The sequence below is a fragment of the Canis aureus genome, chromosome 17 (assembly GCF_053574225.1).
Source record: "Canis aureus isolate CA01 chromosome 17, VMU_Caureus_v.1.0, whole genome shotgun sequence".
Taxonomy (NCBI): Eukaryota; Metazoa; Chordata; class Mammalia; order Carnivora; family Canidae; genus Canis; species Canis aureus.
The window spans coordinates 28863805-28878426 of NC_135627.1; the positions used below are offsets into that span (position 1 = coordinate 28863805).

Below are 14622 nucleotides of genomic sequence, written 5' to 3' on the forward strand. Positions count from 1 at the left end.
AGGCATCTTGTAGAATACATTTAAATATGATGTTTTTTACTAATATTTTATTAGTTACAAAGTTCATTTTTAAATGTACATTTAATAAAATGATTGCAGAATTCTTGAAGCAACTGCTACAGTATTGAAAAGCACTGATCTAGTTGATACTATCTTATTAAGCAATAGTAAGACAGTATGGTACTAGACTTGGCCAAAAATTCCAGAGGTTATAAGGACAAAATAATAACTAAGAATATTCTGAAAAGGATGAAGAGTGATATCAAATTCATTATGAAATAAAGAAGTAATACAGTAATGGTATGGATAAACAGCTAATAGAACTAGAGTCCAGAAAAAGACTTAAGTATCTAAAAGAATTATAGAGGATTATAGGAAGATGTTTTATTTAAATCAGGGAATTTAAATTTACTGAGTAATCTGTAAATAATATTAGGACAACTGACTTTCAGGAAAAAATAATACATTGTGTGTTTATTTTTGGTATCAAAGATATATATGGAATTCTGAAAATAATCTTAGTGTAAAGAAGGCTTTTTAAAGGTTTGGCACAACCTGGAAACCATAAAGATAAACACTGATAAATTATAGTACATGAAAATTTAAACTTACTTATGACAAAAATTTAGTTATGACAAAAAGAACAGAAACATCTTTCCCTTCAGTAAAATCATGCATTATAAACAAAACCATGATCCAGTTGAAAAAAGAATATTTTGCCAAACAGGACAAAGTTCATTTAAGAAATTAATTTAAATGTGTGTGTGTGTGTGTATATATACATAGAGCCATTCAAGAAAAGTGGAAAGTCTGTTGGTATGGCTATGGAAAGGATCTGTAAAATAATTGGATTAATGATAGAAAAAAAAAGTGTAAGATCAGTAAAGTATGTTCCCATGTACATATCCTACATATGTATATACACGAACCCTTTTAGTATGTGCATAGAACTTAATTTAGTGTGTTGCAGGATTTTTTTCCCCAAACTCTTCCAAAGATAATGGTTCTCTCTTCAGAATGGGACATCATGGATTATGATTTTTTTTTTACATTATATAACCTGAACTTTATGAATTTTTTAAAAAAATAAAATGATTGGGTTGTAGAATTTTTTTAAACTTTAAAGATTTTTATGTTGTAAATTACCTGAAATAAATTTGCAAGAACTTAAAAAGCAAGAACTAAGTTATCTCAAAAATGTATATAGCCAGAAGTTTGTATAGTTTATATAGTCAGAAGTTTCTAATGGAGAAGGTTGATAAAATGTTAAGTATACCTAGCTTTGAAAATCATCCTGTAAGATGTTAAAATTAAAACTTTAAAAAAGTTAAAACTTGAGAGGGTTGTAGACTCACCTTATAAATTTGAAAGTCTGTGTGCTAAATATAGAGATTTACAGTATTAGGTCATCAGAAATGTCAAGAACTTCTAGAAAATATCAGTAAAAGCTTTGACCTTTTTTTAACTGGATGAAAAGATGAGCTTTATGAGTAGACATTTTGCATGACACTCTTAGAATTCCTACAGTAATATATTTTTATGTAATAGTTTTAGTTTGAAAAAATTACAAGTTGTTTCTAATCTTAAATACCATATATAACTACTTAAAAATTTTTTAATTATATAACCCTGTGATGAGGCCATGGACTAAAAACTCCTGAGCTGCGTTTTAATGGGCATGAAATCTTTAAATTTATCATAGATTTATATGTGCAGATTTAAAATTTATATCTGGAGATTTTAGATCACACAACTCATGGTCAGGTGTCACTGAACATGTAATTGTTTCTAGATTTCACATTATGCTATACTTTGAGGTTGTGCTATAAATCTTTTGTGACTATGAGTTATTTAGGTATATTGCTAACATTGATTTATTTCAGTTCATGGTACTTTAATTTGAATGCACGATTTCTTAACCAGTCACTTAATGTAGCAAATACTAAGTTTGACTTCAATCTTAATGCAGTTCTGAAAGCTTTGTAAGAAGTACTTTAGTTTCAGTAGAAACGTTGAGTTTTTTTCTTCATGGAAGTAACATATTTGTAAGAGTGATATGACAAACATCATATATTTAAAAATAATGTTATACTCTACACATGCAAAATTATTTTTTATTTGTTAAAGTTTTCCAGTTTGTAGTTACTTTGCATGTCACTTGTAAATTAACAATTTAAATGCAATGAAATACAGTTAGCCTGTTGATCCTAATTTAGACTTCAATTCAGAATCTGCAGCCAGGATCTTGAAATGCCTTGAGATTGTTGCCTTGAATAGCCGTTTTATTGTGTTTTAAACATGTAAAGATAGTTCTAGTCAGATACTGGCCAGTAGTAAAAGATCTCTGCTCAAGCATGAGAAAGTGTACTTGTTTTCTTTTTAAAGGTATTTCCAACCACAAAGCTGGGTTTAGAAGTAAATAACCATAAAAAGTAAATAATAAATTATAATAGTAAGTGAAGAAATAAATAACTACATAGTAAATGGATAGGTATCTTTGCTTTTGTTTTAATTTAAATATTAGGTGCTATAACGTTTCACTGTTTTCTTCAGAAATTATTATTAATGTTCAACATTCTAATGTTCTTAATTGTTTTAGGCTGCAGTTCATGGAGCTCGTTTCAAAGGGCAGGATCTAAAACTGGCATGGAATAAACCAATAACTAATATTTCAGCTGTTGAAACAGAAGAAGTTGAACCTGATGAAGAGGAAGTATGTTTTTTTTTTTTTTAATTTGTTTTGGCCCTAAGTGCTCATGTTCTTATATGAGATGTGATTTTATGGCTGTGATTTTAACATAAAACTTTTATTCCTGAGCCATATTCCAGGAAGGGAATGTCAGATAAATGCAGACAACTTTAAATTTTCTGGATTAATGAGAACATGGATTGCTAATCCAAAAAGGAAAGAAAGAAAATCATATATATATACACAAATATATATACACACTCAGTTTTCATTTACTCTTAGAAATCAATAATTATCGTTTAGATTTTTATCCACAGGAAATCTTGTAATATTTTAAGTTTTAGAGTATATATCCTACTCAATTGCTTTATTAACATTTCAGGTTTCCTTTATTTTAATTCATATTGTTTTAGTTCATTAGAGTGAATGCCTGCTATATGGTAGATACTGTGATAGGCACAAAAATGAATAAGACACGGTCCCTATCATCAAGGAGCTTATAATCTGGAAAGGGGGGTGGTGACAGACACATAAGAAACTAATTATAATGAAAGGCTCAATAAAGATTTGAACAATATGCTGTGGGAACCTAGGGGAAGGAGTGATTATTTCTGTTCAGAAGAATCTTGAAGAAGGTGGTGACAAGCATAGCTGAAGCCTAAGTGATCAAAAAGCTTTCCATAACCAAGAGCTGGACTGAGAATAGAGTTGAGAGAGGCATTTTAGATGTGGAAGAGGAATTAGATATGGAACAGTCCATTTTACTTGGGTACAGCAGTTAGTATGATGGCCAATAGGTGTGAACATAAAAAACAGTGAAGTGGGAGAGCCCTTTGAAATCATAAACCTAAAAATAAGCAACTCTATTTTGTTTGATCATGAAATAAGCTATAGGAAAAAATTGAGGAAGTTAATAAATAAAGGTAAGGTGGGGAAACAATGATTCCATGTTTTACCTTTGTTAGATTTTCGTAATGGCACTTCATTTGTTTGAAGAGCATTCGAGGCTGTTATACATATCCATAGTCAAATGCAAGAATAAAATGTGTATTTTGAAACTCATATACATGATTTGTCATTTTATATTTTAGATTATACCTTTGTCCTTCCATGAGTTTGAATTGAATGGGGAGAAAAGCAGGAGAGCTCCTGGTATTAGGTATTTTGAAAAGTTTGAAAAGTAGTCTGAGAAGCTTTTATGAAGGGAAATGGGGAAAAGCAAGGAATGCTATGAAAGAAATGTTTGTTACATATAGCAGAAAAAATATATAAATCTTGGTAGACGTTTCTACAAGTATTGATTGATTTAGTGTCCAGGGTTAGGGTAAGTCAGAGAAGACTTATTGATGTTTTCCTTTTTAAAAAAAAAAACTAAAGGTATTGAGCAATGTTTTGCAGGTGTAGAAGATGGCATAATTTGATCAAGTGAGGCAGGAGAAATGGCATGTACAAAGGCTTTCTTTGATATTTTTTTTAGTGCCTATTTGATATAAGCAATAGAATAGATACTATAGAGAAACCATTGAGTGGATAAAGGTTGCTTTTCTTTGTTCTTGAATATTGTAGCTGTAGAAAATACCTTTTGTTTTCAACTCTGTTGAGAGAAATCAGTATTTAAAAGTGTCACCTTTTTTCTTTTCTTTTTTTTTTTGGGTAAATTCCTAAATGCATTTTAACCTAAAGTTTCAGGAAGAGTCTTTGGTGGATGACTCATTACTTCAAGATGATGATGAAGAAGAAGAGGACAATGAATCTCGTTCTTGGAGAAGATGATTTGACTGATCATTGATCTGCATATGCTAGAACTCTACCTGTGTTTCATTAGTATTATCTAATGTACTTTTACATATTTGTAAAAACAATTTTTTGGTAAAATGTGATGAAGATGGATTTCACAAATAGACAAAAGAGAAGAAAACTACCTTCTGATCCTGTATTTTGAAAGATTGATGTTTGCATTTTATTTCAGTAAACAATTGCTAAAGACATCACACTAGAAACATATGCAATGTTTTTATTACATACTTCTACTGAACATTACGGAATTCTTTGGGTTCTTTGTAATTTAATGAATAGGTCTAAAAACTTATGACCAATACTTGTTATAACTTAGAGGATTTTGTTTTACTCCAAATAAGGAATGAATTTGCATTTAAAATCTTAATGAATGTTTTCAAAAATGAATAGATAACATAGTACTCTAACTAAAGTCTCCAAGTTATGTATTCATAATATTACATAGTAGTATGCTTAGGCTTTACTATGTATTAGCCTTTTGTTGGACTTGTGTATGTATTTTACTATATGGGTTTTAATGATAATGGTGTATGACTGCTTTGCATATGAGTCCTTATGCATTCAGATGTTAAAAATAAAGTGGAATGGTCTCTTGAACAGAAAAGAAAAAAAAAAAGCAATGACAAAAAAAAAAAAAAAAAAACAACCCACAAAGGCCAAGACAATGTTCCTTGATTTTAAAAAAGAAAAAAAGAAAAAAAAAAAAAAAGAAAAAAATTAAAATAAATAGACCATTCCAGATGGTGATCTACCCTTCCCCCCAATTATCACAAAAGGAGCTATAATCACTAACTTATTAATAATGGTTACTGGTACCTTTACAATAATGTACAATCCAATGTGAAAAATTTATACCACTTCAGTTTGGTTTGATCCTATAAATTTTCAACAGATGTCTTAAAATTTAAAAGCAGGCTATTAGTTTGGAACCAGACTTCAAGTAGAGCTAACATTTGGTGAATAAGAAAACATCACATTACATTTTGGATGTATGAAAGAAAACATGACCATTTGAAGATGTATGAATAAAGAAATGTACTATAGATACTACTTTAGGAAAACACTGTTTGGTAAGTGTTCCAGTCTGATATTTTAAGTGTGCATTTCCTATACTTGTATAAAAATCTTTGACATTTGCAACAGTATTGTGATTTTAAGTGAATTTCTCTGGCAAATGAACATGATCATTGAAAGTTGATACAGCAATTTCAGGAAATAAATGCATTCTTTGTAGAATGAGGGGGTGGGAGATTACATATTTATCTTTTAAAATTCATCATTTCAGTTGCAAGTGTTTCTGCCCCTCCTAAGATCATAGTGATTTTATTAAATGTCACATTGAAAAAATAACTTTCTTCCCATACTGGGGTCCTCACAGTCACAAACTGTAATTCCAACACCATAATCCTCTGTCAGTGGTGTAACTAATGGCTGCTGTTCCTCTTTTTTTTTTTTTCCCCCTCCCACATTTAGGGTTAAAGTTGTATATATGTTCTTGATGGTAATACTATTTCTTAGGAGTGTTTTGGCTTGCAATTGGTACATGTGTTAATACTTAAAATTTCAAAATTGATTTCTTTTGTCAAAATAGTTATTCAAAAACTTCTTTACTTAGATCTATGATATATTTTTATGTAGTCTTTTGTATGTTGACTATGTGCTATTCTGATTCATTAGGTAAGTTTGTTTTCTTTTCTTTTTAGTAGTCGTGAAAGGTGCCAAATTGGCAGAGGCTCACGTTTCTTCTCTTTACACCAAACAGGTATTATAAAGAAAGAAAATCTTTCAAAGGCCAGTTAACTCTCCATGCTGATTTTTGGCTTTTAATTTGATTAGTAAATTTTAGCCTGGTTTTTAAAAAATTATTGTAAAATTCCCTTATAATGTAACTGAAATTACCTCCATAAGTAGCTTATCAGTTTCCCTCGTCTCAAATTCTCTAATATCCTAAAATTAAAATGTTTTAAGCCAGGTTACTTTGAATGAATCAGAAAACAAGTGTGTTTCAATTTTGTCCCAAAGAATGAGGATTAAATATTACAGACATTCATTAGGTTCACAATTACATTTTTGTTGTCATTAAGATTATTTTAACTATAAATATTACTTAGTATTTAATTGCTATTGGATTTTTGAAATTAATGAATATGCTTATAAATACTAGTACTCTGCATGTACTTTCATGTGTTCTGAGTTAAAACTTAAGGTATCCCTTTGAAGTAGTGCTAATTACCATTTTACAGATAAGGAAACTTAGGCTAATAGAGATGGAGTGACTTGCCCAAAGTCACAGTTAGTGAGTAAAAGGACTAGATTTGAATGCAGGCATTCTGATTTCAGTGCCAATTTTTTTTTTTTTTTTGACTCTACATTGCTACTCCTTCCTAATTATTGATTGAGCATGAGATTGTGTTTGCAGTAAATGTGGTAGTTCTTGCACAAAATTAGTAGACTTCTTGGTCATTAGCCAGTTCATATCTTTACCCTCCCTTCTAATACAGCACTTTGTTCATATCTCTGTTACAGTACTTATGTTGTAATATAATTTATCTGGTTTATATGTCTGTCTTCCCCACTAAATTACAAGCTCCTCTAGGAAGGGGACCATGTCTTATTCATCTTTTTATCTCTAGTGATTATCACAAAGCCTGGCTCATAGTGGGCACTCAGATGTTTGTTGGATGAATTAATGGGTGAATGCATATTTAAATCTCCAATAATGGAGTGACAATTACCTCCCTTGTTAATTCTTATCAATTTTTCAAAATCTCTCCTGAAGGTCTTCTCAGTTATTGAGACCATTTTGCTAAACAGTTCAACAGTTAAGTATTGCAACAGTGGGGTTACAAATACTGATGGAGGCATATGCATGTAGCCTTAGTGGAATTTCCACAGCAATTAAGACATTAATAATTTGGAGTATTAAATGTTGTAGTCAGTTTCAGGAGTAAACTAGCCTTTGGTTTCTTGTCAGTGTGCAAGAATAGAAATGCCAAGAGCCACCAATCTAGTCCATCCCACTAATTTTTTTTATATCCAAAGATGACCTAACTTAGAGCTTGCCAGATAAGAGTTAAGAGATTTAGCTTTTGGTCCCGGCTCTGCAACTAACTTTCTGGCCTTAGACAAGTCTCTTAACTTATCTAGGGGTGTTTCCTTGTCTGTAAAATGAAAGGGGTTGGACTAGATGATTTCAAGTTCCCATTCACACCTGTAGTTTCCTTGGTGGTATATTAGTATTTGATCTAAAACAATATAACTGTACCAGTTCTCCATACCTGTTGATGCCATTGTTGTTTCTGTCATCATGGAAACAACTAAGATTTGGTTATGATAATCTGTATTAATATGTCTTGGTACAGTTTTGTATATAGTGTTTCCAAATGCTTGCATTTGCTGGCACAAAATTCATTTAACCTCTAAAGTATAGCTAAACTCCCTATTCAATAGACTCCCTTTCTACTTATAACTTGTCCTTTTGCTTCTAAACTCAAAGTCTAAAACTCTTTCTTGTTACAATACGCTGCCTAAAACTTGAAACACAGTTTTAATTCTACAGTTGTCCCAACAAGTGTTTTGCTTTAGTACAGGTCTGGCTGAGTTTAAAGTGAAGAAAGGATCCAGAACAATGTAGGTAGCTGCTACTTACAGGAAAAAATTGAGAGAAATTATATATTATTGGCTAAAAGATTGATTAGGATTACCTCAAGGGATGGTTGAGTTGTCATTTTACATTTTTCACTCAATATTTTATGTCTACTTAAGCAGTGTTGTTTAAATGTTATTGGATAATTGTAAGATTTTAAAAATTAATTTTAGGATTTAATTGATGCCCAGCCATTTAATGAAATCATGTTGCAGAAATGGGAGAGTATTCCATAGCTCTTGTTTTATTGTAATACGATCAAGTATATCAACCAGTAGTTTACCATAAAGACAAAACTTCAGTGTTTTAGGTGATTACCTATAGAAAGTATGGCTGAGCTTAACTGTAGGAAATTTCCTGTGACTAGAACTGTTTTATGGGGACTGTATTTCCAGTCTTATTTGGAACACTAATCATTGGCTCTACGGGTTGCATAAGAAAGCGTAACAGTTGCTTGTTTGGTATGTTGAAATATCAATGGTTGTTTTAGAGTGTTATACAAACTTTATCAATCTATATTTTCTTTTTTTTCTTCCCCTTACATAATGTGAACTAGTTGTAGAAAATTAGTTTTAGTCCTTCTAGAATTTGTAGAAATATTTGTAAGCTTTTTTCCTTCCCTTACACAAAACTCTTTTAATCTTTTAAATCAAAAATACCCTGCGTGAAATTTTAGTTAATTAAATTAGTTCACTGATCTTTTCAGGGCTTTTATTCTTCTAAACCCCTATAAAATGAAAATTTAAATCAGTGAATAATGTTTATAAGGCAGAGAGAAAATTTCCTTTTCCTAGATCTCAGGTACTACCTTGTTCTTAACTTTTTGAACTGGCTAGTTGCTCTAAGGTATGTATACAGGCTTTTAGAGAAGAGTAGCTCCCCCCCGCCCCCATCATTATATACCTATAAGATAACAAGAGATTACCTTTCAAATTAGCTACCTAAAAGTTCTAAGAAAGAAAGAAATCTTGGTGAAATAACTGCCATCTCATTATTTTCTAATGAAAACATCATACTTGGTTAGAAAAATTCTGAATTTGGTAAATAACTTTCTTGCAGCTTATCAGTAATATATATTCATTTTGTAGTATAATTGAAAGCATTTTTTATTTTACTTTTTTTATATCAATATTATTGTTCCCTTTTCCTGCCTCCCTTATTACTTTATTTCATCCATCCATTTATCTTCCCATCATCCAAAGTTAGTCTTCCTTTGTATACCAAGCACTGTCTCATTCTGATGTGTTTCTTTTTATTTTTGGTTGTTTAATCATTGTGCTTAGTACAGAATTTTATGTCCTATAGTACAATTTAAAAATGAAATGGTTATCATATGGAGTTTTTAAGGAAATCAGATACACCTCACAATTACTTTGAAATCATTGGGAAATTTAAGAAAATTGTTCTTTTATTTTTATATACAGTATCTTGGAATATGTTCATGATTTCTTAAAGTTATTTTGCCTACTCACACGTCTATAAAACAGTTGACTATCTCATCAGTTACTACATTTCCTGGGCAGAAATTGTAGATCACAGCCATGTTGTAGCGCTGTGATCTTTGTGGCTTAATGTTTTAAGGAAGCGTGAAACAGAGAGGTTTTGTTAAAATCATTTAACCCAAAGCTGATTCTTTGTGAAACGTGTCTGCAACTTTGATTTTGATTCCTTTCTCAAATAGATTTTTTTTAATGTTTAGAAAAGTTGGAGATCATTTTATGGTGTGATTCAGTTTTTAGATTTATTTACTATTTTCAAAGTTTTTTTTTAATAGTCTTCTCTTTTTCCAGCAGAGAGAGATCATCATTGCCTGAATTTAGCTTTGTGACTACAACAGCAAGACCTGTTCCTGTCTGGAGACGACTGTTATAATATCATCCTATCATTTTATGTTTGCTCTTTATCAATTTGAATAGATGTTTACATGTACTATAATTTGCATTTTGTCTTTTCGCAGTTCTCTAATTGGTACATCTGAGTCCAGAAGTATGTCTGAGTGTGTGCTTTGTCTGACCTTGCTCTTAAATGTCTTCTCCCCTTACTTTATAGCCATTTATTTTTTAAACACTAAGAAAGAAAAAGACCTCTTGGCTTCCTAATATAAGTTCACTTTCAGCCAAGTTGAAAATTGTGTCTAGGAAATCTATAAAAGCCATGATACTGTGTTCATTACCACGAACAATTTAGAATGAAGAAAATGATTAAAAAGCATGGGTTTGGTTTTAGGATACATTCTGGGGTTAGGTTAGTCACTTAAATAATTTTGAACTGATGCTAAAATACTTTTTTTATACACTATAATAACTTGCCTGTTTCTTCTAAATATACTTAACTGAAGTTGTTGCCAAGGCCACATACCCAAATGATTTTTTTTTTTTAGTTTCTTAGCTCTTCAAAACCAACAAGGAGAATAATTTTCTTTCTTTTCGAGTAATACAGGATGATCTGTGGATTATAAATATTGAGAAATATCTATTAAATGTCTAATTTACACAGTTTTTCCATATTTTCCTCACTTGCAATCAAGACATCAATGACAATCTTAAAAGCAAGGGGAAATTGTGTTGTGTGTCTAGCATTGTTAAAGACTATAGTTTTCCTGTCTTAAAAAGTGTATGTTCATATTATTTATTTATAAGCAGTATGGCTTAGAATTATTTATAAAGAGTATGATTAAATCTTATCCTAAATATTCACCCCCCCAATACCCTTTTTGTAATGGCACCATATAAAGAAGCTTTCAGAAAATTAATTTCTGAGTATTCCTTCAAAGATTCTCATGCAGCATTTGAGAAGTTTGGAAGTTATACTTGATTAGAAAAGTCCAAATTATACATGATTCTACTCACCCTTGTTTTTTTAGTTTCATTCAGCCATGCTAATATATTCATATTTTCATATATTTTTGTGCAAAGTTGACTATTCTGCAAACACTTCTTTTTCTTGAGTATGCAGTGCATTTGTCTTTATGGAAAATAAAAAAAATGAATACATCGATCATAAGGTAAATTATTTTGATCCACATTAGTTGACAATAGCTTGGTTAATATTAGGCTTGGTTTAAGGGAAAAGTATATATTTTAGAAGGTCTTCTAATATAATTATGACCTAGTAGCCTACAGGGCATTTTTAAAATTAGACTTGTTTTAGTTCACATTTGCAGACTAGCATATAGCCGCAAGGAGTTCAGAGATACTTTCCCAGATTAGTTCAGTAATTTTTCTTTTCAAGAAGATTCTCTTCCCCAACCCCCATTAGTAATTTACTTACTAGGTTAGAAATTCAAAGAACATAGTCTGAAGAGACCATACTTGTTAATAATTTAATTGGTTCTTGGATATGGACCACATACCAGCACCCTCAGCTTTACTTTGTCATCTTTCTTTTTCTTTCCCTTGCTTTTAAATTAAAAAGATAAAGCAAAACAAAATTGAACATGCCATTGAGAATCAGAAGTCAAGATGATTTGATTCTCATTAAGATCATTGTGCTTTTTGAAAATTTCTGTGAGAGCCAGTAGGTCAGTTACATATTTAAATTCCTATATGTTGATTAATTAAAGATGAGGATTTTCATTTTTTCATTTTCCTGAATAGGATTTTCATGGAGCTGTGTGTAGATAACTGTACAGAATCACTTTTGTGTAATTGAATGAAGTGGTTTACCTCTGCATGATTGCATTATGGAAGCCTTTTATATATCTTTATATTTTTCAATATACTTAGATTTTACACTATTAGCGGCTCTAGTCATGCTATATTTGTTTTTTTTTAAATAGAGTTTATAAATATTTATGCTCAAAATACAGATCAACTGAATATTTTTGGTCTTGTTTACAAGATAAATAATACTTTAAAGTGATGCAGCCCCTCAAGTGTCTTAGGAAAAAGTTATTGGTGCTAAAAAAAAAAAAAAACCTTTCAATATCATTTTTGAACCTGTTATCTAGACTTCACTAGGCTTTAATGTATGATCACTTGTGACTTACTGTAATCTAGCAGCATAATTATAAAAGTGGTCTGTGGTGAGTCAGGTAAAGAGCCCAGCCTCTTAGAAACACCCCATAATGTAAAGATAGGATACAGAATTACAGTATACTTATTTGTGCCCAGCTTCCAAAAAAAAAAGGGGGGGGGTTCTTCAGTTTGTCATTAGCCCTTTTGATAAAACGAACTTTAATCTGGCTAGAATTAAAAAAAAAAAAAGATATGTTCAGCATGGCTCAGTTTACCCAAATTTCAAGTGGAAAACTTTTCTAGTCCCAAAATACGGTGTAATCCTGCTCTGCTTCAAATTCCCATCTGTCTTTTACTGAACAGGAGGCAGGGTAATTCTTCTATATTTATAGAATATTTGATGAGTTGTAAAGGGATGTATTAAGTTGTACAAGGTTTGCGTTGATGTGTAGATTGTTTTCTACATCTAGAAGACTTCATTCCAGCACCTTAGTGAATGTTCTTAAGATACAGTTTTTAAGTATCAGCAAAGCATTCATAGATGTTTACTTTTGATTCTCAGAATCCCGAACCTGTTTTGGGTGTGATATTATTTCAGAACATGTTATCTGGCACAAGATTTCCTTTAATAAGTGGTTTAGTTTTACTCAATTTCTATGGATTGTTGAACCTAAAAAACACCAAAGGAGTCATTTCTTGTCTGGAGACTGGATTTGTTCCAGTTTTTAATACCTGTGCCCATAAGTATCCCATTTCACGAATGTGTGTCGGCATGGGGAAAAAAATTCCCTGCTCTTTGAGTGGAGCGAAAGTAATTGGTTAAGCTGTAGCAGCTTTTTTTTTGTTTGTTTGTTTATTTTTCAAAGTGATAATAAAACTTGAACTGAAAAAAAAAGGTAAAACTTGAACTAGAAAACTACTCTTGTATGCTTAGAATGTTTATAGTATTACATGTTTATGTGGGGTTGTCAACATTTTTATTATTTATAGTTGAATTATGTTGTTTTGTTTGTTAAATATCCATAATGTTTATTATTTTTATATTTTGAAAAATTTTTAAATAAAATAGTCTTACTAAAAACAGTTGTTAACTTTTTAAAATTGTCCTGTATCTTGCATCAATTATATTAATCTGCAATAGAGAGAAAAACTTGGAGCCCTCAGGTGTTGCACAGTTGAGAATTCTGAAAATGTTTATATACACACACACACATATATATATACATATATATACACACACATATATACACACACACACAGATGGCTCCAGATTGCCTCTTCCCCCCCCCACCCTCCATTCTCACTTTAAATTGTTCTAAGTCACCTTTAGTACCAATGTGTTATTAACCTAATGACTCCTTTTCTTACACATATACAAATCTTCCATACCCTTTCTCTTCCTAATTCCTGCCTCTAGTGCTAGGATTTATCTCTTTATTCTATTTGGGGGCCAGCAAGTTTCTCCTTATCATAAGTAATAAGGATAAAATACTATTGTGATGTTAAAGACTGCCATATATCCTGAAGTGAAATTTGGTGTAATGTGCTTATACTGTCAACCTCCAAAGCCAATGAAAGTTTCCAGAACTTCCCTCTAGAATTTTCAGCTTTCATCTCAATGTTTGTTCTCCTGATCTGATTTGACCTGCTTTTCCAGCATTGAACATGCTCATTTCATATTTAATTTCACTGAATGATAAATATTGCAATATTTGTTCTTTTGTTTTTATTGCAGATATACCTTCTATCATCTATAACGTGGGTTAGATAAGCTTGGTAATAACCTGTCTTCCACTTGTGACACTGCTTCTACAAGAAAATACATTATCATCTCAAAGTGCATAAGTCTTGATAAAACTCTAGTTAAAGAAAACTGATTATGAAATAGTAGAGGACTTTGGTTAATGAATAACGATGTATTTGGTAAAATTATTTAAGTACTTTATATAATATATACTTTACATATCCAGCCCCTGTGGAATATTTGCAGATTGAACATAATGTGAACCTTCACTTAACCTGAAAAAATATTTCTGCATAAAGTATGAATGATTTGGTCTTTTAAAAAGGTTTTAAAAATCCCATGTAATATCTGTTGTTAGAAAAGCTAGAAGTTAAAAAGGATGATAGAAAGCCTGTTATCTATAAATATCACAGCATTTAAAAAAGGAATTAGATAATGTATACTGTTTTGTAGTTTTTTTTCATTTATGATAATAGGTTCATGCCATTTTTAAAGCCCCTCCAGTTGTAGATGAATCATAATGTATTGATCCTCATTTGGGGCATGTAGGGCTATTCCCATTTTTTAATTTTAATATAACTCATGCTGTACCCTCGAACATCTTTGATTATTCCTTCAAGATATATTCTCAAAACTGGGTCAGAGTATACTTGTTTTTAAAACTTGTGATACATTTTCAGTTTGATCTTTTACAAAGCAGAGATGTATAAACATGTAGGTACTTTCATAATTTAGCTTTGGAGAACATAAATTCAGGTTTTTGCACATGTGTTAAAACATTGAATTTACT

At 31.0% G+C, this 14622-nt stretch overlaps 1 protein-coding gene across 21 annotated transcripts in view; it reads left to right on the forward strand.

The window, feature by feature from the left end:
* Nucleotides 1-12399, forward strand: part of RBM26 (RNA binding motif protein 26) — an 85838-nt gene extending 73439 nt beyond the window's left edge. For 8 of the 21 annotated variants that reach the window (XM_077855269.1, XM_077855260.1, XM_077855262.1 and 5 more), the window contains 4 exons: nt 2600-2713; nt 4373-5556; nt 6190-6248; nt 9923-12399. In XM_077855269.1, coding sequence (XP_077711395.1) covers nt 2600-2713; nt 4373-4462 — 204 coding nt within the window. In that variant the 3' untranslated portion in view covers nt 4463-5556; nt 6190-6248; nt 9923-12399. Of the gene's footprint in view, nt 1-2599; nt 2714-3780; nt 3849-4372; nt 5723-6189; nt 6249-9922 lie in introns of those variants that run through there. The other 13 variants (XM_077855261.1, XM_077855255.1, XM_077855259.1 and 10 more) reach the window with 7 other exon arrangements.
* The last annotated feature ends 2223 nt before the right edge of the window (nt 12400-14622 follow it).